The 27,633-nt window shown below is 42.3% G+C and overlaps 3 protein-coding genes across 10 annotated transcripts in view; 2 read left to right on the top strand and 1 right to left on the bottom strand.

Annotated features, from left to right (window-relative positions):
- RABGAP1L (RAB GTPase activating protein 1 like) overlaps positions 1–15,035 on the top strand; it is a 232,992-nt gene extending 217,957 nt beyond the window's left edge. For 5 of the 6 annotated variants that reach the window (XM_053984798.1, XM_053984799.1, XM_053984801.1 and 2 more), the window contains 6 exons: positions 3,820–3,930; positions 5,670–5,774; positions 6,943–7,026; positions 7,520–7,591; positions 8,686–8,883; positions 9,215–15,035. In XM_053984798.1, coding sequence (XP_053840773.1) covers positions 3,820–3,930; positions 5,670–5,774; positions 6,943–7,026; positions 7,520–7,591; positions 8,686–8,883; positions 9,215–9,364 — 720 coding nt within the window. In that variant the 3' untranslated portion in view covers positions 9,365–15,035. Of the gene's footprint in view, positions 1–881; positions 925–3,819; positions 3,931–5,669; positions 5,775–6,942; positions 7,027–7,519; positions 7,592–8,685; positions 8,884–9,214 lie in introns of those variants that run through there. The other variant, XM_053984803.1, reaches the window with a different exon arrangement.
- A 2,785-nt stretch (positions 15,036–17,820) lies between these two features.
- On the top strand, positions 17,821–23,499 carry CACYBP (calcyclin binding protein). Its single transcript, XM_053984810.1, has 6 exons — positions 17,821–17,948; positions 18,505–18,697; positions 19,387–19,483; positions 19,969–20,068; positions 21,382–21,476; positions 23,180–23,499. The coding sequence occupies exons 1-6, from the start codon at positions 17,928–17,930 to the stop codon at positions 23,337–23,339; spliced, it is 666 nt and encodes a 221-aa protein (XP_053840785.1). The 5' UTR covers positions 17,821–17,927; the 3' UTR covers positions 23,340–23,499.
- A 1,217-nt stretch (positions 23,500–24,716) lies between these two features.
- Positions 24,717–27,620, bottom strand: MRPS14 (mitochondrial ribosomal protein S14). Of its 3 annotated transcripts, none has more exons than XM_053984807.1 (3): positions 27,402–27,620; positions 26,480–26,638; positions 24,717–25,215 (listed from the first exon to the last, which is right to left on the bottom strand). In XM_053984807.1, the coding sequence occupies exons 1-3, from the start codon at positions 27,531–27,533 to the stop codon at positions 25,033–25,035; spliced, it is 474 nt and encodes a 157-aa protein (XP_053840782.1). In that variant the 5' UTR covers positions 27,534–27,620; the 3' UTR covers positions 24,717–25,032. The 3 variants fall into 3 exon arrangements, with proteins under 3 accessions (XP_053840782.1, XP_053840784.1, XP_053840783.1); XM_053984809.1 differs by lacking the exon at positions 27,402–27,620 and adding an exon at positions 26,935–27,006; XM_053984808.1 differs by lacking the exon at positions 27,402–27,620 and adding an exon at positions 26,760–26,893.
- Positions 27,621–27,633: the final 13 nt, after the last annotated feature.

Below are 27,633 nucleotides of genomic sequence, written 5' to 3'. Positions count from 1 at the left end.
TGGGGTTTGGATGTCTTGATTTAACCCAGCCACCAACTCAGGTAGCTGCTTGGTCGTTCCACCACAAGCAGGATGGGGGAGAGAATCCCCAGAGGAATAGTGACAAAACTCGTGGGTTGAGATGAAGACAGTTCAGTAGATAAAGCAAAAGAAGGAACTCAGCCACCCCTTCCCACGGGCAGGTAGTTGTTTAGCCACCTCCAGGAGGGCAGGGCTCCATCACACATAGCAGTGACTTGAGAAGACAAATGCCATCACTCCAAAGGTCCCTGCTGCTTTCTCCTTCTCCCTGCTTTACATACTCAGCGTGATGCCATATGGTCTGGACTATCCCTTGGGGTCAGTTGGGATCAGCTGTGTCTCCTCCCAGCTCCCTCACTGGTGAGGAGGTACAAGAAACAGAAAAGGCCTTGGCTCTGTGCAAGCCCTGCTCAGCAATAACCAAACCATCTCTATCCTATCAACACCTTCTGCAGCACAAACCCAAAAGGTACTAACCACCATGAAGAAAACTAACCCTACCCGAGCCAAAGGCAGCACAGGGTGTTGCTGAACAGAAACAGAATTGCTTAACGAGGTTGGTGACTCATTACACCCCACTTGAGTAGAGCACAGAGAGGATGCATCATGGCCACTAATCTCCTCTGGAATTGCTCCTTGGTGCAGCCTGGAAGGAGCAGAGGGTGGAGTTCAGCCTTTCAGTCATCCTGAACTGAGGCTTGCCTGCTGCTTTCAAGTTTGTCATCTTCTTTCCACCCACTGTATGATGGAAGCTGGAGCATCTCTCTCTAAAACTTATAGCAAAAAACAGTGAAGAATAAGCAACTTTTTTTTTTTTTTGTATTAGAAATTTCTTTATATCCTGTTTTCACTGTCTTTACACCAATGGTTGAAAGCAGTATTTGGTCTGTGACTTTACAGGAGGTAAGTTGATTTGTGTTTGTGTGTATCAGCTTTGTTTGTCCTCTTTGGAAATGCAGTATCCTCCTTTTAAAAGCTAACCTGAGTTCACCAACCACCTTCAGTAACCAGGAGGAGGAATTTGGGAAAGAGGGATCTGTTACTTTACTGACTGTAGAAATCGAGCAATACTGAGGAGAAGGAAATGGTTGTCATAGTAAATTTAGTGTTGTGGAGAGGAGGCAGGAAGCTGTCTGTTTACACCAGGGACAACTAGCAGGTCTGACTGGTTGGCTGATGCCATTTACAAAATGCTGCCTCTGATGTGAGTCCTGCTGTGACAGACCAGCTCCATCTGCTGAACTTTGTCATTGTGAGCATATTTCATAAAATTCTAAATATTTCACAGCCTATGGAAATAGTTTGCTGCGTGTGAAGAGCGCTGTTTGCTCTTTCTGTCTTTACTGTGTCCTGTTAGTTTTTATTTAGACTTAGGCAGACTTAAGAGTTTCCTCCTGAGAAGGGAGGCAGTTTTACACTGCTGGACCTGGGGGGAGGAGCTGAAAAAGACAAACCAGCTAATCGGGCATACTGCCCTGGTTGAAGGAAGACTAAAGGTGGTCCTGTGAGAACCTTTCAGCTGGACATTCAGAGTTTGGTGAATGAGCTAAAAACATCTTTTAGCTATTGACTGGATGCCCAAGGTAAGAGATCTTTAATTCACTACCAACATGCCATGTAAATTCTAGTTTAAGAGGAGGATAGTGCATTTCTAAGCACAGAGCTTGCTTACCCACTTGTCTGTGAATGCAAAGCAGGAACTCTCAACCTCACACTGCGTGCCTTGCTTTGCAGACACTGAAGCTTTTGGCAAAGACATAGCAAAAATGGTAATGCCAACTCGGTTATTTTGTGAAAGTCATAAGAATTTGCTGCTTTCTTCCTCTAAGCAACATCCCTGTGAAAAGGTATTGGTGCTGCAGAACCTGGTCTGACTCAGGTCTCAAGTTTTACGTGTACTCAGGTCACTTTCTGATGACTGGCAGAGCCGTGTCTATAAAAACAGCATTTCTAAGATGGTCTGAAGAAAATACAGGAATAAAGATGTGTTAGAGATTATTATTAGTATTACCATTATTGACTGCAATTTGGTTTTACACTTTAAAGCTTATATTACGTTTACAGAAAAATTTTATTTTAATTTTTTTAATTCCTTGTCCCAAACAGACTAAAGTGCATTTAAAATAAGAAAGATCTCCAAAGTTGAGTGTGTTGTAGCAGTGCTTATTTTAACTGTGTTAAGACAAAGGCATTTTATTTAGGTTCTGTACAAAACAAATTACTCAAAGTATGATCTTTTGGAAGGGAAACCAACTTACTTCCCTGTACAGGGCAGTGCCTATTCTAGTTACACAATAGGGTCACATTAACAAGAGAAAATTTGTAGAGGTTCCACTTCCTGCCACAGAGGAAGTTCCCACAGAGAAGAGACCTTTTTTTGCATCCTCTTAGAGTGCCTGCTTTTGTTTAAGACAAACATACAAAATCTGCTTGCAATAGAAATAAAAATTGCAATTTCATAATTAAGAGTTTGGAAAGAACAAAATATCTGAGCATAGCTGGTGAGTAGGAAGAAGTGAGAACAGGTGAATAATATACTTATGCAAGAAATCACATTTTGTAGGAATGCATTCAGTGAACTCTTGAAAAACATTTTAAGTGCTAATATATATATTATTATATATCATTGACTTTTATTGATACATTTGGACTTTGACTGTTTTGTTCTGGATAACATAAGTTACCTTTAGGTGAAAATAAGTCCTTTTTGAAATCTCAGCATATAGGTTATTGTTTTTCCACCTGTGAGTTTCCATATGAATGTGGTGCTTTTCCTTGAATTTCGATACTGCTGAGATTCCCTTTGCAGCCTCTTTTGGTATGAAAGATATACAGTGATGGAAAGCCAGCACAGTTTTTTTCTCTTGAAATCCATTTGGAGGAAGGCACCTCTGTCTGTCTCACCTGGCTGTGTTCTTCTGAGAATGACAACTTGTGTTTGATGTTGAACCCCTAGAAGTCTACTGACCCACGGGCATCTTTTTAATATGGTTCTGTTTCTTAACTCAGGTTTCTAGAAGACATGAATTATTGTTCATTCTCCTGTTCCTTCACCTTCTGTGGTTAATGCTCCAGCTAGTCATTTCTGCCTGTGTGGAGTGGGTAGGGAAGCAAGAGCCTACAGCCTCCAAGTTGTCCATTTTGTGTTCCTGTCACTGCCCCAGCAGGTCTTGGGCCTGTGCTCAGGGATGAGCTCCCCTCTCCTCCTGGCACTGTAAGGTACACACTGCTGTCACTGGCATGAGTTAGAGAGCATTGCACAAATGGTGATACAGGATGTACGAGCTGTAGGGAGTTCCCTGAAAAATGCTGTTCTTTGCTGGTCCCGCAGGAGATGGGAAGTTGGCACTGCATCACCTGCAAAGTGGACTATTTTTATGAATCCCTGCAGACAGAATTTTGTAAAGTGGAGCAGGACAGCTTTCTACTTTGCTTGGAAGCATTATTTTGAGTAACTCTTAATTGGTCCCTGTTCGCTGCTGCTGGGTGGGATTTTATCTGCCCAATTTCTTCAGATGATGAGCAAGCAGAAACCAAGTGCTTTTCTGGAGAGGTCAGTGTTTATTTTTGACAAGGAAACACTACAATCAGTGTGTCCCTTACACAACACAAACCAGTGGGATGTAAGTGGAATAGCTGCATTTGCACTGCTGGCTTAATTCACTGTTGTTTCCCAGAGCAGCAGTCCTGTCTTAATGTGCACCTTTGCCTTCTCAGTGTTTGGCACACACCGTGCACTTGCTCGTTGCTCTTTATGAGGATTAATTTCCTTTCCTGGTTGTTCCTTTCTTTCCACAGAGGGAAAACCGCAGGCTCCAAGAAGCAAGCATGAGGCTGGAGCAGGAGAACGATGACCTCGCCCATGAGCTTGTAACAAGCAAAATTGCCTTACGGAATGACCTGGACCAGGTAATGGTAACAGAGCTGGGGCCCAGCTCAGGCTTGGCAACAGCAGTTGGAGGAGCCCTGCTTTGTGCTCAAGTGAAAGCATGAAAACATTAAAAGTGCAATTATTTTTGCCTTTATTTTCCTGAGAGCCTCACTCTTAGCTACACTCAGCTGTATTTCCATGTGCCACTGTAGGCATTCGGTGGGATCTGGCCAAGATTGATTGCATCTTCTCTGTTGGGGATTGTTTAGAAAATGTAGGCCATAACCTTTAGGCAGATAGCAAAGAAGGAACATTTCCTTGAAAAAGGTGTCACGTAGTTCTTGGGAGACTAGTTTCAAGGGAAGTTGCATTGCAAAATGTCTGTGTGGATCTGTTTTTCACAGCACTTTTAGTACAGCCAACAAAATTCAGAGATAATGAAGTGGCACAGCACCAAAAATTCAACGGGCTGCTGGGTGTTCACTGATAACTGCTCGCGTTCCCTGTGGAGACTGGAATGTGGAGGGCAGCAGCATTCAGAGCCCTTTGCCCCAGACACAACGGTTTTCAGAGAGCCACACATTCAGCTCTCTTTTTCTACACTGCAGGTGCTTGGAGAAACTGGAATGAACACAAAAAAGGAGGAAAGATTTGTAGTTCATTCAAAGCATATCTTAAATATCCTTGTAATCCCCAAATACTTTTGTTCTAAGATGTTAATCTCATCAGTTTTCCATTCTTGCGCTGTTTGTTTTCCTTTCTCCCATACAACCTTATACACACTAAGCAACGAAGAAATCCTTAATCCATCTCTTCAGTCATAGAGATGGTGGAGCTGGTTCTGCTGCCCTCAAACACCACTAATATCCTCATTAATCATTATTACTGTGGCAGAAAGATAAGCTGATACCACCACAGTGGTAGAAAACCAAACTTCAGCTCGGAGACAAGTTCTGTATGGTTACTTGTTTCCAATGCCCTTTTCCCTCCTGTAATTTCAGCAAAGTCAGTGTAAATTGGCCACAACCATTTCCTGTCTGGACCTCATTACTGAACAGGAAGGGTGGTGAGATGCTGTGTGTGTTTCCCAGCTGGGGAGGCGTACAGAATATATCCAAACATTGAGAAATGTTTGGATATACTGGAATTTCTCTCCTGATGATTACTGAGGACAGTGCTCACAAAAACAAAGCATTCCCAGTATGTGTCACCAAAAGCTTGGTCCTTCCAGAGAAAATTATATTCTCGAATATCAGGTTTCTTCATGTAATACTTATTTGCACTGATAAACCATTCTTCTGGTGGTCCTGTTTGTCTCTTACACTTGCCTTTGCCTGGGCACTTTGTAGGGTACAATACAGACACCTAAGTATTTTACAGTTATGATTTCCCTGCTCACAGATTAAAAAATGGGATGAGTTACTTGAAGTTACACAGGAGGTAAATCATGCTGCCCTCACTTAGATTAATATTGCTCCCAACAAAAATATTCTATACATCACTGTTTGTGCTAGGACATAGTATCTGTGGTTAAGTGCCATCTGGGCATACTTAAACAATTGGCCAAAGGGTCCTTTTGCACAGGTGTTGAAACACTGAAGTAATTCAGTAAATAGCTAACTGAAAAGGGAATTTCATATCAAAAAGTTATGTGAGCCATGAGAGGGCAGGAAACGGCAATGCTAAAACCTGAACCTAGTGTATTTCTGAGGTACATCCCAGTGTGTTTGCACTGGCACAGAGAACATCTGATTTACACAAGTGTCTCTGATTCTAGGCTGAAGACAAAGCAGATGTTTTGAACAAGGAACTTCTCCTGACCAAACAGAAGCTAGTGGAGACTGAGGAAGAGAAAAGGAAGCAGGAAGAGGAAACTGCTCAGGTAAGGCATTCTCCAGCTTTTCCCATTTAGTTAGTAAAAGCAAGAAAAATGATATGCAGAAAAGTGTGGTTGTGTTGCAATTGTGAGAAGGATTTTGTCCTCAAAATGCAGTTTCAATTAAAAGTTTATAGTGCCAGGATAATTTTTTTTTTCAAAAGTATAGTTTTCAGTGGTATCCTTTACTTGAGCTCTGAATGTTTAGTTTTTCATAGCTTATTCTCTTCCAAGTATTGTAACAACTGTTGTCACTGGTGATGAGCAATCTCAGCTAAGGAGATGTGATCAGACCTCTTAAATATCTAAATGAAGAAGCTGGAGGTGTTGTTGCCTTGTAAGAGCCCATTCTGGATTCAGCTGCTGGATCACTTAAATAATGTTCCTGCCTGAAGCCAGCTGCAGAAGAACAGGGGTGGGGGTTGGGAGAATTTTGCTGACTAGACCTGGCTTCGTACTCAGCTGCAAAATACTCAGTCTTTGTTCTGTAATCCTATATATCTAGCATGTACGTTTCAAAAGCGATACCCTGATTTTTAATTTTGCTATTTGGCAACAGCGACTGCAACAATTAATGTTAATTCGTTGTGTCTCTAAAGTGGAGCTCTCTGCCATAAGTAAGGCAGTGAGGCTTTTTTCCTACTGAAAGTGCTCTCCAAGTGGAGTGGTTCTGAAGGAGGGATGAGTTAGCTGTGTTTTCACTCAGTGCCACATCCCCAAACAGATTTTTTTTTCCTCCTGTTATGGAGATGACAGTGTTGAGAGAGTCTTCTTGTTCCATCTCCAAACAAACAAACAAACAATCTGGCCAAACCTGCTGTGACAATGTGCAGAAAAACAAAAACTAAATCAGTAAATCCCACTTAATAGTAATGCTTTTCTTTGTGTTCTGTGGACCATGATGTACCACCATTTAACAAAGAGAATGGGAATTCAGCTACAGGAGAATTCTCTAACCAGAGATAAAGGCTCACAGTAGAGACTTCTTGGTTACCACTGATATAATCAGTATTTGTAAACTGAGTAAATCAGACACTTGTCTGAAAACTGGAATTTCATAAGAAGCAGCTGTAGAGCTGTTGTAAACACAGTGAGACACAAAGAAAACAATCTGATGACATGTTTTGAGAAGTTCTGTCAGTGTACTGTGTAACTTCTCTCCTTCAATTCCTAGCTGAAGGAAGTCTTCAGAAAGCAGCTGGAGAAGGCAGAATCTGAGATCAAGAAAACCACAGCCATTATTGCAGAGTATAAACAGGTACCATTCCAGAGACCCTTTCTCATATTTCTTCATTCTGCCTGTTACAAGAGCTGAGTTTTCAGCATTGCAGATCTCATCCTTCAAACAAGCTCTACCTTTCAGGCTTTCAGAGAGCAATGTTGTAATTTGTCATAAATCTTCTTGTGGCTTTCCTAATAGTTTCCTAATTAGGCAGTCAGGACTAACCTGTCTTTCAGCTAATTTTAGTACTGGAGGGTGAATGCTTCTGTACTTTGTGACATAATGCAGTATAAACATCATAAACCAACTCATCCATAAAATGTCCCTGTCTCTGTATTCTGGTTCTGTATTGAATACTGCTGGGTTTTTATCATTCACAGCAGCAGTGGAGTTGTTAATGGGGAATGCATATACTGACTGAGGCAGAATTTAAGAAGTGTTGGTTCTAGCAAAAAACACTGTTAAAAAGCACACAGGTTCTACTTTAGTATAGTAAACTTGAGCTAAGAGACTGCTTTCTCTGCTCCAGATTTGTTCCCAGCTGAGTACCAGGCTGGAAAAACAGCAAGCGGCCAGTAAAGATGAACTGGAAGTTGTGAAGGTGAGAACAATGTCTCTGCATAGGGGATATTTCTAACACAAGTGTTGCTGAATGCCAGGCATGCAGAACGAAATGTGAACTGAAGTTCAAGTACATCAATAGCCCCACATGCATTTTTCAGCAGATGTAAACAAGGAAAGGGTTTATTTCCTTTCATGGTTCTTTGTCTTGCATCGGACAGTGCGGAAGTCCCAAACTGAAGTGCATTTAGTACTTGGTTTCTCTCTTTTTGCTGTTAAAATACATACTTCTGGTAAAAAATGTAGAGAAAACAGTATTTACTTGGATGTTTTGATTAACTGGAAAAAAAAGAAGACTCTGTAGAAGACAAAACATGTTGTTTCTCAAGCGTGCACACTTGAGATTGGAATTGGCCAGACTGGACAAGGTTTATCTATTTGGGTTTCTGTAAGTTAAGTAGAATTGGTTTATGTAATTAAACCAAATGGCACTGCTAGGGCCATCCTCAGAATATCCACAGGGGTTCCTCTCTCTTCTCTAAACCCCTTACCAGGAACACATACATAAAAGTTTAAAATTCCTGATAGGTGGTGGTGGTAATAATAATAATAATAATAATTCTGAGTAGGCAGAGTTGTTTACCCTCTGCTGTAGCTTCTACATATTTCTTTAGTACTCAAGCTGAACTGGATTTGTTGCTTTTTAGTGATTTTTTTAATGTTATTGATAATAACATAAAATAATTCTAGGATTGATGTTCCCATATTCTGCTGAAATAGCTCAATATCCTATTTTAGTCTGTGCAAGCCAGGCCAGCTGCTTCATCTACTCAGATTTAATTTACTCTTCTGAGTTGTGCTGACATAATTACAAAACTTTGGTAGCAAGAAGAGTCTAATATAGGAGCAAAGTCTCCATGCTTAGAGCATGCTACGTAGATTTTAGGAATTTTTATACTGGTTAACATACCCTGGAAATTGTTCATCAGTTACTCAAATTCTTTTCATGCCAATTATAAAAACTGCAGTACTAGATGGTTTGAGATTGAGGCAGTCTGACAAATAAAATGCTCTTCCAGGAAGTACAGCAACTCCTGTAACATGGATTAAGAATGAGCTTTCTGGGTATTTCAGGGTAAAGTGATGGCCTGCAAACACTGCAGTGAGATTTTCAGCAAGGAGGGGACACTGAAGGTGCCTGCTGTAAGCACAGACAACAAAGGCATCGAAACAGATGATGAGAAGGATGCACTGAAGAAGCAACTGAGAGAGATGGAGCTGGAGCTTGCACAGACCAAACTGCAGCTTGTGGAAGCCAAGTGCAAAATTCAGGTACGTGGAATCCAAGTACAGCAGGGTGGTCACCTTAACCTCATGCTCAGTCCAACATTATTCTGAATCATACCAAAAAATGTTCCAAAAGGGAGCACATACCTGCATGTCCATATATCTGAACTTTCAGGGAAAAAAAACTGCCTTAAAAAGAAAAAGATGATTTTATTTGTGTCTAAATATCTTGTGCTGTTTCAGCAGTTTGAATGTCTTCTCTCCCCAGTGCCTGGGAGATTGCAAGGGAAGTGCCGGACTGCAGGGACTGAGTGTGAAGATGTTTCTTTGTTAATTAATTAGGTTTTGATCACTTCTGACTATTCTGCTTTCTTAGGAGCTGGAGCACCAGAGAGGAGCCCTTATGAATGAAATCCAAGCTGCCAAAAACTCTTGGTTTAGCAAAACGCTGAACTCTATCAAAACGGCCACAGGCACACAGGCACCGCCGCAGCCGCCCCTGCCTCCCCGAGAGGGCAGCACATAGTTCCAGCCACAGCCGGCTCAAGAGCACAAAGAACAACACAGCTGAAACCTTGGAGGATTCTTCCAGTGGTCTCTCCTCCTGGGCAAAGGACAATGAGGCAGCAGTGCAGGCTTGAAGTGAAATTCTTCAGTGTTTTTCATTCATTTTCTGATGTGACCCTTTTCAAAGGGGGGAGGAAAAAAAAAAAAAGTCCTGGTTTATGTTGAATTCCTACTTCCCATACTGCCTTGCTGAAAGCCACGTTCTGATACCTTCATACTTTTACACTTTATTTTATATGACTAGATGTTAAATAAATATTTCAAAACTAGGTCTTTAATACACATCTAATTTGAAATTATTTTTGTCTTGCATAGAAGGTTTTTCTTCTTCTGGAGGAAGAGAATGGAAAATGTACAGTACTGCAGCATAATCTCTCCCTAGAAAGCACAGTGTAAGACATTGAGGATAACTTAGGCCCTGGGACCATCTCAGAAGTTTATCACAGCAACTGCATCCTGCAGAGAAGCACTTTTTGTAAAATTTAGGCTATAGCAAATATAGGCTTGTGCTCTCCTGGCCCAATTGCTATGAGCTTCCCTTACAACTTCTTTGTTTGGATTGGTTTTTCTTCAGAAATACAAGTAGTGCAGTTTTTGTAACACTGTTGTTTAAAGGCTGTTTACAGCCCAACTGGAATTTAACATAAAGTTCCCTAGTTCTCTTTTAAATTCATGTTTATATTAAGAATTCCAAGGAATAATTCCTTCCACTGGGATAAAGGGAGAATCGTTTTGACACTTATTTGATGTTTCTGCTGAGAAGCAGAGTGGAGACCTTGCATGGTTTTGATCTTTCATAAATCCTGTGCAATAAAGGGTAGGTTTTATGAATAAAAGTAATGAAAGTCTTGCCCTGGGACTATATTCAGATTCCAAATTTGACACAGAAATGAGGTATCAAAAAAAAAAAAAAAAAAACCACACCCAAGAGGTTTGTGCTGCACTGATGAATAAAATACCACAGAAACAAGATCTGTTTGCTAGAAGTGTTTGGTTAGGAAACACTTTGTTGGTATTACTTATTTTTATAAAAACAAGCATTTTCAAGTGGAATACAAGCCCTAGACTTTCCTGTGGGGGTGGACGTCTCTGGTGATTCCCAAACATGTCTGGTTGTTTTATATCTCGTAAGGTAAGAAAGTTCAAAAGCATTTGTTTTGACTAAACATAAAGTGTTCATAGAAATACTTATTTCATGGAAAATTAAACTATTGCTTGAACTGATGGAATATTTTTTTAATTATGTGTCATGTCTGAAGATGGTCTTGCAGGTAAATGTCATTGCTGGACTAAATGTTGTGCATTAATTGTTTCATTTACAAGATTTTTCCAGGGACACTAGTTCTGATTTTTTTTTTTAATTCTAAGGAATGCCATACATTGTCGGTTTTGTACAATAAAATTTAATAATACCCATCTTGTGCTTTGTTGTCAAGCATAATTGTGAATTATTTTCAACAGGGTAGTACAAATTTAATGTTAGCAGTGCCAAAGGAAAAATTCCAAAAGGCAGTCAGCTGATAGAAGAAGAGATCAAAATATAATCACCATCCTGACACAATTCTCTCTTCTAAGAATAAGGGGTTAAAAAACTTTAATATTTTAAAATGTACCTTCAAGAACAGTGATTATCTGGAATTATTAATACAGCAAGGAACAAAAGGAGGAAAAACAGATGGTATTTCTTTTGCAAATGTTATCAAAGGTCTTTTTCCCTTGTCACTGTCTTGCTCATAATATTTGCATAAATGTTTCCATTCTCTCGACTGACTAAAGCCAGTGTTAGTCATTCACTTACCAGTTCCGCTTCACATTCAGAATGTGAATCTGAATTCATAATAAATCTGAAGTGACATTTAAGGATACCTGGTGAACATCTGATTGTTGAATTTGAGAGTACTGTGACCATGAGGGAAAGTGGTTGTTTGACAAGTGTCTGAATGTCTCATTTCATTTATCTTAAATCATACTTACAAGTGGATTTAAAACCATTATTGGAAAAGTTCAGTAAGAATGAGTAAAGAAATGTGTTAGGCTGTGATTCCCTGAGCAGATGAGTTACAAGCTCACTCCTGCTCACCCCTCCAACCCCGCAGTGTACAGTCCTGTCCCTTGTCCTTGTTGTAGTATGTACTGGGTAATTAAAAACAACAACAAAAAAAGCTGTGGGTGGATTTATCCCCCTACAGTTCATCTTTTGTCAAGTGAATAAGTTAAATCACTTCAGAGGGTCCAGTGAGCAGATCATGGGAGTGGGACTTCCCCAATTCATCAAAAAGGAACTGGTAAATAAGGTTGCTGTGTTTCACAGAATGAGCTTTGAAACATTCATTTTCTCACTGTAGCTGCTTTCTGACTTCGGAAGTTGAGTTTCAGGAGCAAGACCACATTTGCTATGTGCTAGCCATGATGATTTCAAACCCTTGTAAGGATGGAAGCTGGCTTACCTCACCCAAAGGAAGTTTCAGAAAGCAATGACCCTAAAGGCAGTAAAGAATTTCCACCTTCCAGCTGTAGATCCAAGGTAGCATTTGTAGCAATGGCATTTGGAAGAGTAATACTTAGGTGGAAACTGCATCTTCTCAGCATTACTGAAAGAGTAAGAAAATAACTTTATGGCATTTTCTTAATGAATATTCAGAATGAAGGAGAAGAGCAGGACTCCATGATTAAACCAGGCAGGCTAAAACTCTGTCTGCTGACTATGGATGATGTTGGGAAATTTAGTTTCCTGCAAGAAAAGAGATCTCTGTGTCACAGAACTACCTACACGCATATCCTTGGTGGGTTTGTCAGGGATAGCTGGTAATTGCTCAGCTTTTCAGCAGGAAACATCATCAAGGTCTCACTGAAACTGTTGTTTCCATGTGGCACTGCAACAGCTAACATAACTCCTAAGTCTGGAGTGATCAACCTTTTTTCCCTGAGTCTGTAGTAAACTATGTGTTCAGATCAAACTTTTATTAAAATTAATTTGAATTTTATAAATATATATGTGGAACTAAAACCTATTTTTAAATTTTATTGAGAATACATCATTCTGAAATAAAGTCTTTGCTTTGATTAGGAACAAACCTCCAAAGAATATTTTTACTACAACTTTTGTCTTGTAGGACTATAAACTCTTCCTGAGATGCCCAACATGGGAGGCAAAAAAGAAAAAAAAAAAAAAAAAAGTCCTTCTTTTCACTTTAAAAAGTTGGTTTTCCTTTGACTGTAACACTTTACAGGCTAAATGAAGCAAGGCTGATTTACTTACGTGGTACATTTGTGAACTAGTCTCGTATTATCTTTGTGAACCAAACTTAATATTCTAAAGTAAAAGGACTTATTCCACTTAGTTTAAACTTCTAAATGTACCTGAAGAGGAATAAAAAGAAAAAAGATAGAAAATACCATGGGTGGAGAAGCCAAGAAACTGTGAAATCCCTGAGGTCTGTCTGCATTAGGGTTTGGGAGAAAGAGTCTTAGGAAAGGTAATCAGCCATATAATCAGTACTACCAGTGGTCAAACCCGCCCTTGTCCTGTCCATTAATGAGGATTTAATTTGCTACAGCTGAGTTACACTGCCACAACTAAGTTAAAGTGCTTACATAGGTAAGCAGTATTTTTTTTCCTTTGTTAGATGTTTTAAATGACTTCTTTTAGTTGGCCCTTGAAATTTCTTTGAAGATAAATGATCATCTCTGCCACTGTGTTAAGAACAACTTGAAATAAAACCAGCTGTTTACAAGGGGAGATGGAGATAAAAAGTCAAGAATTGCAAGAGTTCAGCCCCTTCACAAAGCATGAAGTATCCCATTGACTTCAGGGTTGTGATGCTACTCATTGACTAAATGTGGCAGTTTAGGAGTAAATAAAAATCTGCATTTACTGGCATTAAATTATCAACATTTGGAAGTCACATGGCCATGCTGTCTCCACAGGATCAAGGTGGGGCTGTTCCTTCTATGAAGTAGCTGCAGTGAAATCCATGAAACTACTTGTATGTGTGGGAGAACTATAATCAGGTGATTTTCATTTACTCAGAGGATTTTCATTTACAGTTAGACTCAGGGATAATTGGCAACTTCTGCACCATCTCCTCTAAGCCTAAACACCCTTGGCTTTGATACCAGAAGCACTTACAGAACTCTTACCTTACAGTGCTGGTGTTCTTCCAGCTGCTAGAGAGAAAACTGTAGGAAGTGTCATGTCTGATGGATTGTGAAGAGAGGGCAGAGATGTTCCCCTCAGGTCTGAGGGATTGCTGTGGCTGACAAGCACTCCCTGTCCCTGCTGGACCCTGCTGAGGGGGCTGCACCAGATGTGCAAACACAGAGGTTAAAACTAACTTACTTGTCTGTCTATTGTGCCAATATCTTACTGGGAACTGTCCCATTAGCTCCTTCCAGGTAATAACACTAAGAGAGACATGATGAAACACTCAAGTTTGGATCTCTCAAGTGTTGGGTGAGGTGTATGTCACAGCAACTTTTAGAACTGAGCTAATCCATAGGTGGCTTTTGGGACATGCAAGGAATTTGCAATTGGATTAATAATGCTCAGCATTGACCAAGACCTTATCCTTCCCAGGTCAGAAGTCTACACAATTTATTTCAGGATTGTGACTTAACACATACAGGTCAATTCTCCAGGAATACAGGGCTCTCCATTTCTCCTGGGTCCCAATGGCTTTGCTACTGAATGTATTTCATGCTATTTTTACCTGAAAAACAAAAAATGGGTACAGAATTAGGATATTACTTTTTATTATTTTTTTATTCAGTGTGACTTGCTTTTATTTAACCTGTAAAGGAATATATATGTATCTTTGGAGAACTATATCTTACAAACAGAATAATATATAAGAAACAGAACAACAAGGGGATAAATACATCAGAAGGATTTGGTATCATAAATTTGATTTGATACCACCAGAATCCTGGGCTGTACTAATTTCCTTACAGTTTCTCTTATCTTTGTATTTTATATAATACATGGATGGTACTACCAATGCAAACCACAGCAGATGCTTCCAAATTTTTCTTCAGATCTCAATTTCAGTAATTCCTGGGTTTGCAATTCTGCTATACCACCCTCAAAATCTGTGCCAGGAGCTCTATTGAGCTTGGGGAGCTTTTGCTTTCCCATGGAAGAAGATTCTCTGGCTTCTTTGAACTGGGAAAAGATGCCATATGAATGCAGAAAAGTTTCTAATCAAGCATAATCCATCCATCTCCCTCTGTGTCTGCCATTAAGGTGGATTCGCTCCAGCACACTGAAAACAGAGCGGCTCCAAAGCTCTGACTCCATTATAATGAAGTTTTCCAGATTTGGGGTTGCCTTTTGATCTGGGTGTGTCCCAAGTTCACAAATCCTGAAGAGTTAGGAAAAAAAGAGCATCATAGAGAGGTCACACTTCCAACTGAGAACCATTCAGTACTACCACTACTTGGGTAACACATCCATGTATTATATACAGTACAACATGAAAATATAAGTGTAATGCTTGTTATTAAAAGTGCAATTCAATGTACCTGGTCACAACAAATGTTTACTTTTTTAATTGTTACAGAATTGTTCAGATCAGTACCTTGTTATCATTGTGTGAACGATGCCTTGTAAAATAAATGGAAATGGAAAACAACTTGGGAATAAGATGCTTATTTTCCTAAGCCATTTACTTAAGAAGCAGCTTAAATCTGTTTGCAGGAAGAAGCATCTGCTGTGTCAGGTTTTCTGATGCAGTTCTCACCAGCAGCTCTGCTGCATTGGGGCACAGTGACTTGGCAGGTTGGCTGTCCAAAGGGGGTCCATGCTAATTCCAGCCTGTTTCTTAGGACAATGTCCCTGTTCACAGGGTACACCTGTTCATCTGTGCCAGAGGGATAAGGGCTCACCCTGGTCCTCTGCTCCAAATGCCAGTCTGAGGTTTCCAGCACAGAGAATGCTTTTCCTAAAGGTTGGTGATACACAGCAGTGGGATAGTAGTAGTTGTTAAGGTCTTCATGCTTCCCTGGAGTACACAAGCCTTGAGGCGGCACGCCGGCAGGAAGAGACAAGGGGGGCAGAAGGAAACACAAGAAACTGGCAAGTGACTACTAAGAGAGAGGCAGGGCTGAGCAAGAACAGAGAGCAGAATGTGCCACAGACAGAAGTATCCAAATGCTTTATAAAACATTTTTCCATGTGAGCAACTGCTCTAGGATTTATTTTTCCATTAACTGAGAAGAACTGCCGTTGTTCCCAGATAACAGCAAAAGCACACAGCACTTCAGGGGAAGATAAGGCAAAGAGGGACAAAAGCTGAAGATTCAATTTACCAGCCATAACATTTTGTATGGATTTACCTCCACATCACTATCCAAAATGTTTGTCAGGAGAGGAGGCAGCATCCAGATGCTGCTGCAGCTTCCTGCAAAGGAGAGAGCAATGTGGAGCTTGTTTTACATGACAAGAGTGCCAACTCTTCCACATGGAAGCTGCCACTCAAAGGGAAGTGCCATGTGTGCAGAAATGCTCATCATTTAAGGAAACTAACTTTAAAAACCCCAAAAACTTAAGAAAAAAAGCAAATTACAGACTCACTTCAAATGCATTTCTATGTTAACAAAAGCATTTTCTCCTCTAGCCAGAACTTAAATTAGAAAGCAATACCAATTTAAATTGTAAAAATAAGAGCGCTTGCTAATAGAAGACCCCAACTGAGTGTGGGGAAACTCAAAGATTAGTAGCTATATTAAAAAACCACAAAATTTTCCTTGTCTCAGTTGCACAGATAAAATGGTAAGGAAGTAATTCCTGCATAAGCAACTGTCTTTAACCAATCAAAAAAACCAACCAACCAACCAAACAAACAAACAAAAAAGCCTGCCATAAAAGTAAATTCCAGCTGACCATATTGTATTTCCTGGATAAAATCAACTATCCTGTCTCCAAATGCTATTCCTGAAGATGGTCAGGCTTATGCTTAGTCCTATGAAAATTTAGAATACCCACAGTTAATTTTGCAGATCTTTTCTCTACTGCAGATCCTGAAGCACTGCAGCAGAGGGTTATAATAAACACCTCAGTACATCTGTTAAAACCACTTTGGGGAATGACAACTTGAACATAAATCTTTGGCTTCAGGGCTTCTATGAATTCATTTTCATCAAATTTCTTCTTCCCTCCCTACCTCTACAGATCTCTTTACAGATGAATTCCAGGATGTTCACTTTAGAAGATACAAAAACCCAGACCTTAAGCCTATGTATCAGCAAATGAGCTGACATTCCTCAGTTGGGTAGAACAGGTGTTACAACTGGCACTTTGTTCTAGAGAAATGGACTTTTTCAGTGCTGAAGGGCTGTGTTCTGCCTTGGGTCACACTGCTTAAAAAGGACATCTGGGGGCAAACGCTGCCTCCTCTACATTCCTGCTGAGAGAAAGAATGCCATTGCCTTATTGTTTTCTTCCAAGGAAATTTTAATGCCCAATGGGGCTATAGAAATTTTATTTGTTGGTGCTCACTGCACAGATTTAGTAACAGTGTCAACAGTAATGTTTTTTGTTGTTGTTGTTGAGGAAAATGCACAATAGAGAATTTGGTAGCATTACAACAGCATGTTTTCACATGCATATAGCCAAATGCTCTATAAATAAAAGCTACATTTTCCTTGCAAATGGTTTGATAACTATGTCTCTTACTCACAAAGTCACTCCCAGAGTACACATTGTGGCATTACAGGTCAGGAACAATTTCCCAACAGTAACTTACTCTCTGGGTTTGTTGTAGAAAGTTTATTATGCATTTGTTCTGAGGGGTCTCCCTGTGCGGTGGTGTGTGTTGAGGGAACTGTGCCATCCATCGAACTTCTATTGGATTTGTTTGTTTTTTAATTGCTGAAATCTTCAAACTTGAAAGCTTAAACCTTGCTGGAGTTGATCTTGGAGGACTTTTCCAACCTTAATAACCATGAAAATGAGGAGCAGACACAGAACAGGGCACTTAAGTTTATAAGCCCATCTTCCTTTACAGGCCACGGAGATTTCTTCCCCTTTGATCACTACCTCCCCCACATGAGCCTGATACTCTCTGCCTGAAGAAGGAAAACAACACTTTATTTCGCAAAATTAATCTAGGACCTTGATAGCCACAAGCTCAGGGGCATCTGCTGTAAAATGAGGGGCAGATTTCCGATCGCCAAACGAAAACCCAGCGCGGGCCCGCCTCAGGCGTCCCTCACACTGAGCAGCCCTGGGGCCGGGAAAAGCCCCCGCTCCCACCCGTCCCTCAGAGCCCGGGGGGCGGGGAAGATCCTGGTCCCGCCCGTCCTTCAGAGCTGGAGCGGGCGGGGGGAGAAGCTCTCGGTCCCGCCCGTCCCTCAGAGCCCGGGGGGCGGGGAAGATCCTGGTCCCGCCCGTCCTTCAGAGCTGGAGCGGGCGGGGGGAGAAGCTCTCGGTCCCGCCCGTCCCTCAGAGCCGGAGCAGGCGGGGCCGTTGCCCGCGCGTCACTTCCTGCGACCGGAAGGTTCCAGAGGTTCCACGGGGAGCCGCCATGGCCGTGGCGCGGGAGGAGGTGAGGCGATTCCCGACTTCGCTCCCCGGGCGCAGGCGGGGTCCTGGGCGAGGGGCAACGGTGTGGCCCAGGCTGGGAGGTGGGGAGCCGTCAGTCCCCGCGTTCGCTGAGGGCTGTGGAGGTCTCTCCTCGCGGCGGTGCATGTTGAGGGAGCTGTGCCATCCGCCCTGCTTCTGTTGGTTCCTGTTGGTTTTTAATGTATGAAGAGTTAAGCACTGAAAGCTTAAACCTTGTCTGAATTGACGGTCTTGGATGTCTTTTCCAGTCTTGTGCTCTGAGATGGCCGTGGTTGAGCAGGGGAGTTGCACCCTTCCTGCCCGACCCCTTCTGTGTTCTCTGAATTAGGATTCTGTGGTTGTACATACCTACAGGAGCGGACGGGGGTGAGGAAGGGATGATTCCGTGCTTGACTGGTTGTAGTGGGAAACTAAACTACTGACCTGATAAATCTGAAATTCCAGCATCTGGAATACGTGAAATTGTCACACAAAGCTGTGAACCCTCAGCACAAAGAATGTATCCAATGTATACGCGTGATCCCTTGTTTTTGAACCAGTTGCAGAAAGATTTGGAAGAGGTTAAGGAGCTGCTCACGAATGCCACTAGGAAGCGGGTGCGTGATGTCCTTGTGGCAGAGAAACAAAAGCTGGAGCTGGAGATCAAGAATCAGCCTCCGCCAAAGCCAAAAGATGTGGCAGATGAAGAAAAGTCATCACTGGGAGGGTACACAGTGAAGATAAACAATTATGGTAGGATTATTTTTCTAGAGCTCTAGCATCTCTCTGAGGAGATGGCAGGGTGGCATTACTGGGAGTTAGAGTTGCCACTTAGCATCATAGTGAAGCCTTAATTGTTTATTCCACATCTCCAGTGTTTATTCCACACTGGAGACCCCACTTTAAAAGCTGCCACGTGTTTACTTGCCATTCGAACCCTGGTGTGTATTGATCATGTTTGTGTGATAGTGTTTGGTGGGATGCATTAAGTATCCTTGCTGTACGAGCTGGTATTTTTCCATTGCTTAGTGTTTAGCAGGAATGTAAGAGTAAGCCTTGGCTTCTCTGCTCCCCATGTAGGTGAGAGGAGAGGGAATTGCTCAAGATGCAGGGAGTAGGGGAAGAAGTGGGTCAAGGAAACTGCAGCAGGAGCGAACAGCTGGCTCTGACTCCCCCTGCACAGCTTGGGTTGCTCTCTTTTGACCTGAGCTGATACTTGGGTTTTCTCAGAATTTGCAGGGGTCAGGGAGCAAGGCTACATAGGGGAACCTCCCTTTGCTCTCAAGTTATTCCTGAATAATTCATGTTTTCCTTTTATCGCTCTGAAAATTGCTTCAGTAAGGAAAAGAGCCTAGTTGTTCTAGGGGGTTTTGTGGGGGAAGTTGGAGTGCATGAAGCTTATGGAGGAAAGGTAGAACTTAATCTCTTTTTTTCACTTCCAGGTTGGGATCAGTCAGATAAGTTTGTTAAGATTTATATCTCTTTAAATGGTGTCCAGAAGCTTCCAGCTGAGAGTGTGCAGGTGAATTTCACAGAGAGGTGAGTTCATCTTGTAGCACAGCAAGAACACTGAAATGCAGGAGTGTTGGATTAGCCTTTTTTTCTCCACTTCCTTTTTTCTTTTTTTAAACTTCAGTTGTATTAGCTTTTAGTAGCACTTGAGGGTATCAGGGTGTTTTTGTTTTACAAGTGCACCTCACCATGCTTGACAGGGCACATAGTGTTAGCCCTGGGTATTTGTGGTGATAGAACTGAGGTGTACTTTAAGGAAATTTGAGTTTCCAAGTTTGTAGGTAGAAAGGATCCTAAAGATCTTGATTTGTTGTGAGTCTCGATTGGTCCTTTTAATTTCTCTGTTAAAACTGAACTTTTTGAGAGGTCTGAGAATAACCTAATTCAAGCCTGTCGGCCTGCTTTCCCAAGAAGTACTCTGCTTTCCTAAGAAATACACCTACTGAAGGGTTTTCAGACAGTGTAATTATTGGAATATTTCTGCCTTTCCTCCCTCCACTTCCTGGGTCCAGGTCATTTGATCTGCTAGTGAAGAATCTGAATGGGAAGAACTACACCATGACCTTCAACAACCTCCTGAAGCCCATCTCTGTGGAAGGCAGCTCTAGAAAGGTCAGTGCACCTTGTCTGTTAGAGGTAATTTAGGGCCCTCACAGAGTATCATGTTCATTGCCTGGCTAGTTCAGGAGACTCTGTTCTAATGTTCAGTCCCTCCCTTCTGCTGCTAAATCTCTGCGCTGTGAACATGAGTCTTAGTAATCTGTGATTGTCATAACTGCAGAATTAGTCTCTGGAATCCTATTTCAAGAGATCATGTCTGGATATTTAATAGCTCACCAACAGGATTTCAGAAATAATTAAGCAGAAAACACCACCAAGTGTTCATTTGCATCCTTGTGCTTTTAAATACCTCTGAGAAATTCTTTGCAATTTTAAAAGATTTGTTAGCAGACTGAAATCTTGGGAAGCTTGAATAGGCTTAATTCCCAAAGCCAAGTGTGGAACCTGCTTTGCCTTACTAGGGGTTTGTTGCTCCAGAACTGAACACTGGTGTGCTGGTTTAACCCTAGCAGGGTGTTAATTTTGTAAGGGAAAAATTAACTCTATCCCAGCCAAAACCAGGACAACTAGTACGATTGTACTGCTGCTGACTGGGGATATCCATACTCCGCTGCTTGTGGCACCTTTCCAGGCTGAGGTGTGTCACAAACCTCCTGTGAGTTCTCTGTTGTGTTTGGTGACATCAGATGTGAAGAACTACTGGTTCAATTAGAAACTGGCCTAAAATTAGTACAGAGTGAAATTAAACCAGCTGAAATAAATGAGAGTGATGCTCTGGTGATTTATAATACAGTATGAAAGCGAGCAGTAGTCATGTACTTGTTAAACCAAGCTAAAGCTGTGGCAGGCAGGAGATCTTTGTGAAATTTAGGTCAGGGTTGCAAGTCAGCAGGCTTTGTAACTTGCAAACATGTTGCAAGATTACTCAATACCCCGAAACTAGTTTCTTGTCCTTGGAGAAATAAATTGGAGGAGCCTCTACTTCAACTTGGTATGCTTGGAGAAGTCTAGTAAATATAGTCACTCTTTACCAAGCAGTCCTGGGTGCTGGAGCATCCTTTAAATCACTGGACAGTGTTCCTGCAGCACTTTATGTTCTTCTATATTGGCAGTGTAAGTCTGTACTAGTATTATATTAACCACATGTATAAATTGTCCACAGTGGAGTTAATACTTTGTACCCTGAGGCTGAGAACATGCTGTAATTTTTGTATGCTACATAATAATGGATAGCTGAGAAAAATGCTCAGGAATATGTGAGTATGGAAGAGGCTTAAGTTGTTACAAGCTAACCTTTATAATTTTGACTGGCATCCCTTTATGAAGCATTCTAAATTCATGCCTTGCTGTTTTTCACCATACAGATAAAGACAGACATGATCCTTGTCATGTGTAAGAAGAAGCGGGAGGAAAAATGGGATTGTCTCACTCAAGTGGAAAAAGAAAGCAAAGAGAAAGAGTAAGTGTCTTTTCAGCCCTCCGTCTTGTTTTCCATTTCCTGTTCTCTGTGTTGTTTCAGGACTGTTGGGAGAGATCTGTACTGACTGTGCAGTTATTCTGAGGATGGGTGGTCTGGGGGACAGGCCCTGACATGTTGGAGGATTGTTAGGTTGGGATTTCTTTTGATACTTGTAGGACTGCAAGCGGAAGAAATATACTTTGAGTAGCTGCCATTCCTCCCCTGTTTTATTGCTAATGATGAAGGCTGCATCATAGGACATATGATAGGGAAGACCTGCAGTGAGAGTTCTAAAGGGAATCAACCAGTGAAAGGTTCATTTGCATTTTGATGGCTGCATTAATTGCAAAAAATGCATTAGTGAGGTGACTGTTTTTAGATAAAGTGTGTATTATATAGAATTACATGGGTAGATCCCCTGCAGCTCTACTGGTCAAAATAATTATTGTCACCTGTGTCTGAGGTACCTGCACAAAAATCCCAGCATGCTTTTGGCAAAGCAGGTCTTTGTTTACTTAGATGGTTTTCCAAAGTCCTCAAGCAAGTTTGAAACACTTCAAGTGCTTGGGAGCAGCAGGCAGCTTAGACATACACAGGTATGAGGGTGGTAAATGACAACAGGAAACACCTGAGGGCAAGAGACTTTATAATATATATATATATATATATATGTATATCATATAATGATTTAATGTTATTTTACATGTATAGCCACCTTGAAGAATGAGAACACAATTAAGACTTTTATCCCTGCCAACAACAATTATTTTTGTATGTTTTTAGGGTGATTTGCTAAAACTGATCAGGCATAAGTACCTGAATTTAGGGCAAAACGGCCTTCTCTACTCAAATGGCTTCACAGGAGATTTAAGAGGAAGTGACTTGACAATTAATGCAGTTTTCTGGAGGGACGGGGCACTTTGTTAAACCTGTATCTTGTGCAGAGAATTCCCGAACATTTACTGTTTGTCAAAGGAACGGCTCCAGAAATGCTGCTCCCAGCCAGGGTCTGTGCAGCCGATGGTTAGCCCTGAATGTGAGGAAATTGCTCCCTCTGCTGATCTGTTTGCATCTGCTGTGTTTTTGAGATAGACTGCGCTAGGACTACCTACAGGATTTTGGAAAATGGGATAGAGAGTGCATTATTTATAGTCGGGTCATACAGGCCATGTCCTCCACGGGTGCTGACTGCTTGTGCCACTGTTCATCACCTGAGAAAATTGCTTTGCAATGTAATGTGTTAAGAAGTCAGTTAACCTCTGGAGATCATCTGAAAAATGGGAAGCAGAAAAAAAGCCTTTTGGGTTGTGAATGTGGTCTCTCCAAAGAGCCTGATGTGGACATTTCTCCATTTTTATTCACCTGTTATGTAACACATGGCAGGTATTGGCACTTTTCTGTGTGTTATATTTCACTTCTGCTTCCTACAGTTAATTTTGGGAGTGCTTCCAGGGTCACGTTTACTGCAAAATGCTTCACATCAAAATACTGTCCCACCCCATGGGACATCTCTAGGTATACTACTCAGCTTGCACTTGGTTTAAGGGTGTTTCTTAGGATTCTTCCTATTTGGAAGCCGACTGAAACTGCCATGATCTAAAGACTTTGCCAAAGCAAACGTCCCATTACCAGGATGTTTCAAACAAACATTAGCACTTACTTTTGTTGGGTATACCTGACCTTCTCATGTATCTGTCTTGCAGGAAGGCTGCCTATGACACCACAGATCCTAGTGAAGGGCTTATGAACATTTTAAAAAAGATGTATGCGGAAGGGGACGATGAGATGAAGCGCACCATCAATAAGGCCTGGGTTGAAAGCAGAGAAAAGCAGTACAAAGGGGACATACCAATGGATATCTGAAAGTACTCTAAGGGCCGCCTTAAAACTGATCTTCCATGTGAGACACGCTGTGCTGCAAAGATCATCGTTTACATAACCTTCTTCCAAGCAAAGACAGTCATTTTCCATTTCAGGTTGGAGAAAATATTTAAATAAAATAGCTTACAAAGCATTTCCGTCAGTCAAGTGGTTCAGCATTTCCTGAGGAGTGAAGCATAGGGTATATATCCTTACTTTCCTTGAGAAAGCCTCTCAGATGAGTGGGGAGTGCTGTGAGACTGAGCACAGAATGTAAAAGTAAAGCAGTCTTAAACTAGGATGGGCCAAGACCTCTGTTGCCAGTGGCAGCTGGACCCATGTGGTTGCTGGGGCTAGTGTCATGCTCACTTCACAGGGTGTAGCTTTCTGATTAAAAATGGGAAAGTGCTGAACTATAAAGCATGTCACAAAGGGAGAACTGCTGAAGAAAGCAGAACCTCTAAGCATTTGATAGTTAAGCAGAAACAATATGGTGTTAATCCTGTGGTAATCAAATTTAATGATTACTCTGATTAAATGATTATTATTCCTGCCTACTTACTATTACTATGAATTTTGGAAATCAAAGTGCTTGGGCTGTGAGCCCATCTGAAATGGCATCAGTCAGGATGCAGTCTGCAGTCATCAGCAGGAGATCAGGGATAGGGAACTTGCCCTGGCTCCAGCAGTGTAAAATAGGAAACAAGGGATAAGGTCCACTTTCTCCATCAACTTTGAAAGGGTTTTAAGGTAAGAGAGTAAGTATATTAAGATGGCTCATACACCAAAGTATAACTCAGCTGGGTGTGATGGGTTGCTGGCAGTTTCCTGCTAGTGATATTTGGCCTTTTTATTGCCACCTCTCAGCCCCTGCTGGGGAGGGGGATGTAGCAGCCACTGCCCTCCTTTACTGCAGTGCTTTGAAGAAGAGTACAGGGCAAACATGACCTTAGCAGCAAGCCTGTTGTTAATTGTGTCCTTCCTGCCTCCTTCTCATGTGTCTCCCAAGGACAGATTTGTTGCTACCTGTGATTTAAGGAAGCCATTACTCTCCTGGTAGGGTCTGGACTAGGGCTTCCTTGCCACCTTGTTCTTGAAGCATGGGACCGAGCGCTGCACTACGAACAGGAGAAATACCAGCACAGTGTACTGTCTAACAGGTCCTTTAGCCACTTTGCTCATTAATACATGTATATATTGAGTTAGCATAGCAAGAATATCTAAACTTGAGGCCATGTTTTATTCCCACTCTGTGCTTGCCCTTGTTCACAGCAGAATACCACTTTGTCCTGTTATGCAGTTTTACTGATGCTTTTACCCAAACTACCATGATGAACTTACCGTATGATGGCAACAAAAAAAAAAATGCTTAAACGAGCCTTGTGCTGTATGTCTTTATTTCTAATATTGCCCATACCACAAACCTCAGCTTAGTTCTGCAACCATCACATACTGATTTTTTTCTCACAATCAAACTGCCTCTCACACAGACCAGTTCAGTGCAGTTATGCTGCTGCTTGTCAGCTGATACCAATTGTAATCCAGTGAGTTTAATGAATCAGCACAACTTCCCATCCTTCCCTTACTCGTTTGACATTGATGCTGGGCTCTGAGGCAGGACAATCTTGCTTTAATTACGCACACAAATGAACCTGGTTTGTTTCTTCTGCCAGAATGCACATCCACGTGGAGATTATTACCACATGGCTCTCTGTACACCGGACATCTGAGCGTGGTCAGCAAAGTGGCGGAAAACAATTCTGCTGAGCCTCCAACGCCGCTTAACCCCTCGAGGGCGGGATGTCAGGACACAGCGGTTCCGGATCCTCACAGGGCAGCTGTCCCGGGGCAGGGCAGCAATCTCTTTATCAGCCACTTCCTAAAACAAGACCAAAGCACAAAAGTTTATCTGTGTTCCCTGGGATTTAAAGGGGGCCTTACTGCCAGACCTCACAGTCCAGACACAGAGTAGGTACCATCACAAGTTTCTCTACCACCTCATGAATAAGCTTTGCTATTTAATTGGGAGCTTTCACCTCACTCAGCCCACCCTTTCTGGGCATTCCAAAAGTGAATGTAAACTGATCCACATGGAGACCCCCAAATTAATCCTATTACGTGGATAGAACAATGTCAAGCCACTAATTTTAACCAGTCAAATCAGCTCGTCTCTGTCCTTGTTCCAGGGTGGGCTAGCCCTCTAAGAGACCCAAGATTTTATCTTCTTACAGACTGAATAACCTCAAGCCAGGAATTACAGTTAGTCAAAAATGCACTTGGCTTTCTCCTCGTTGCAGGGTAGGCTAGTCCTTTCAGATGAGCTGAATTTAAATATATGTTGTTTATTAACTGCCTGCTGAGGTAGCATGCTTTGATGTCAGTAGAAGGGATCTCGTAGGGTTCTTTGGAAGATGTTACAAGATCTTTTGGGGTTTTTTTCTGTATTGATTTTGCCTCGTAAGGACATCCAGCACCAGTCAGACTTGCCCAAGAATGGTAAAGTCAATATATACAAGCAAATTCATACACTTTCTCTCCCAGGATGTGTAACTATCATGGCCAGATCAAATACAGGAATAATCTGATACATGCAAATATTTTTGGTGCTTAGTAAGGCAGGCTGAGAGCAGGGCAGTCAATTTTTAAGAACAGTTGTAACACCCAGATCTGATGCAGGTTTCATATGCTTGTAGATCAGGGAAGTAAAATTAAATACTTCTAATTGCACAGATTGGTGGCTTGGGCTAGATTAGGCATTCAGATTTTTAAATAAGAAAAAAAATATAGAGTTTTATTATTCTGAATTATTGGAAGAAAATAGGTTTGACAATGTATGTTAGGGGCAGTGTACGCATGTGACTTCACTGTATTTAGTGTTACATACGCTGCTTCCACAAGCACTGGTTTCAAAAAACCCTCATCCCAGTACACACAACCTCCATTCAGGTGAACATGCTGTTGTTGTAAACACCCTCAAAAGGTTGAAGCTACTATGGAATATGACATGATTCTGTGCTTGTGAGCTGGGAAAACAACATCCGTGACCTGGGACAGCCGTTAGGATCTATGAAGTGATTGCCGTGGCCTGAGCACACCTCAGCCGCAAGAGGCACGTGTGGCTGGGTACAGGCAGCTGGCAGTACCTGCAGCTCCTTGGGAAGGATGGAGTTCTTCCGGATGGCATTGATCCGCAGCCTCTCATCTGCATACTCATATGCCATCTTCCTTCTCTTGACATCCCGCAGCATCCTCCAGTCCACGTGGTAGCTCCGCACCTGCCTTGGGCAGGACAAGGGAAGGACCTGATTAAAAAAAAAAAAACTTGTGACACCTGCCTGTTGCATGTAGTTTGCCCTAGTCAAGTATGAATTGTTATTTCCATAAAGCATAGAATATCCAGAGTTAGAAGGGACCGACAAATACCGAGTTCAATGCCTGGCCCCAACACGGCCCCCACAATCCCACCGTGTCCCTGAGAGTGCTGCCCAAACAGCCTTTGAGCTCTGGCAGCCTTGGGGCCGTCACCATTCCCTGGGGAGCCTGTTCCAACGCCCGACCACCCGCATGGGGAAAACCTTTTGCTAATCTCCAGCCTAACCCTCCCCTGACACGGCTCCAGCCGTTCCCTCGGGTCCTGTGTCTCCGGCATCGTTTAACTCCTGGAGCACACGTTACACTTCTTTCACCTCATCGCTGTCTGCATCTTCCTCACGAGGGGCAGCACCGAGCTTTGTTCTCTCTGACGACTAACAGTGATGCCTTGAGAGCTTCAGCTTTCATATTTTCCAGATTCCGTACTGCATTAGTGTATAACTCTGAACTTCATATAAAGTTAGCAAGTTCTCTTCACAGAGAGACACAAACAGCCCCAAGCTACACCGAATCCTACATAACACCAGACCCCACGATGTTCCCGCGCCGCGGGGGCAGGGCCGAGCCCACAACGGTCAAACACTACCCGCACCTCCCCTGCCCGCTCGCCGGCGCCTCGGCCGGGCGGATAGCGTTCCGGAGAGACGCGGGGAAGCAGGGTGAGAGGAATGGAGGGGAGGGAGTCGCTCTGACCTGCCCAGCCGCCCTCAACGCCCAGCACAGCGCGGCAGCCGCCATCTTGCCGCTGCGCCGCGCATGCGCGCAGCCGGGGGCAGTGCCCGCCCTCAGGCCGGCCCGCAGGCCGCTGCCGCTCCTCCGCCACATTCCCGATGTGCCCGGCCTTGTGAACCCCCTGCGGCTGGAAGCGGGATTAGAGTCGCTACCGCTTTGGGGGGCCGTGCCGTGTAGATCTCAAAGGTGCTCA

This window comes from Vidua macroura, chromosome 9 (assembly GCF_024509145.1).
Source record: "Vidua macroura isolate BioBank_ID:100142 chromosome 9, ASM2450914v1, whole genome shotgun sequence".
Classification (NCBI taxonomy): Eukaryota; Metazoa; Chordata; class Aves; order Passeriformes; family Viduidae; genus Vidua; species Vidua macroura.
This window is presented reverse-complemented; position numbering and strand designations above follow the sequence as displayed.

Bases quoted from the DNA above. Each gene is read 5' to 3' on its own strand.
- MRPS14 (XM_053984807.1), bottom strand. From the start codon at position 27,533: ATGTGGCGGAGGAGCGGCAGCGGCCTGCGGGCCGGCCTGAGGGCGGGC. The intron at 26,639-27,401 runs GTCAGAGCGACT...TTTTTTAATCAG, and splicing joins CGTTGAGGGCGGCTGGGCAG to GTCCTTCCCTTGTCCTGCCC. The intron at 25,216-26,479 runs GTACTGCCAGCT...GTCTTGTTTTAG, and splicing joins TCCTTCCCAAGGAGCTGCAG to GAAGTGGCTGATAAAGAGAT.
- CACYBP (XM_053984810.1), top strand. From the start codon at position 17,928: ATGGCCGTGGCGCGGGAGGAG. The intron at 18,698-19,386 runs GTAGGATTATTT...TTTCACTTCCAG, and splicing joins AGTGAAGATAAACAATTATG to GTTGGGATCAGTCAGATAAG. The intron at 20,069-21,381 runs GTCAGTGCACCT...TTCACCATACAG, and splicing joins TGGAAGGCAGCTCTAGAAAG to ATAAAGACAGACATGATCCT.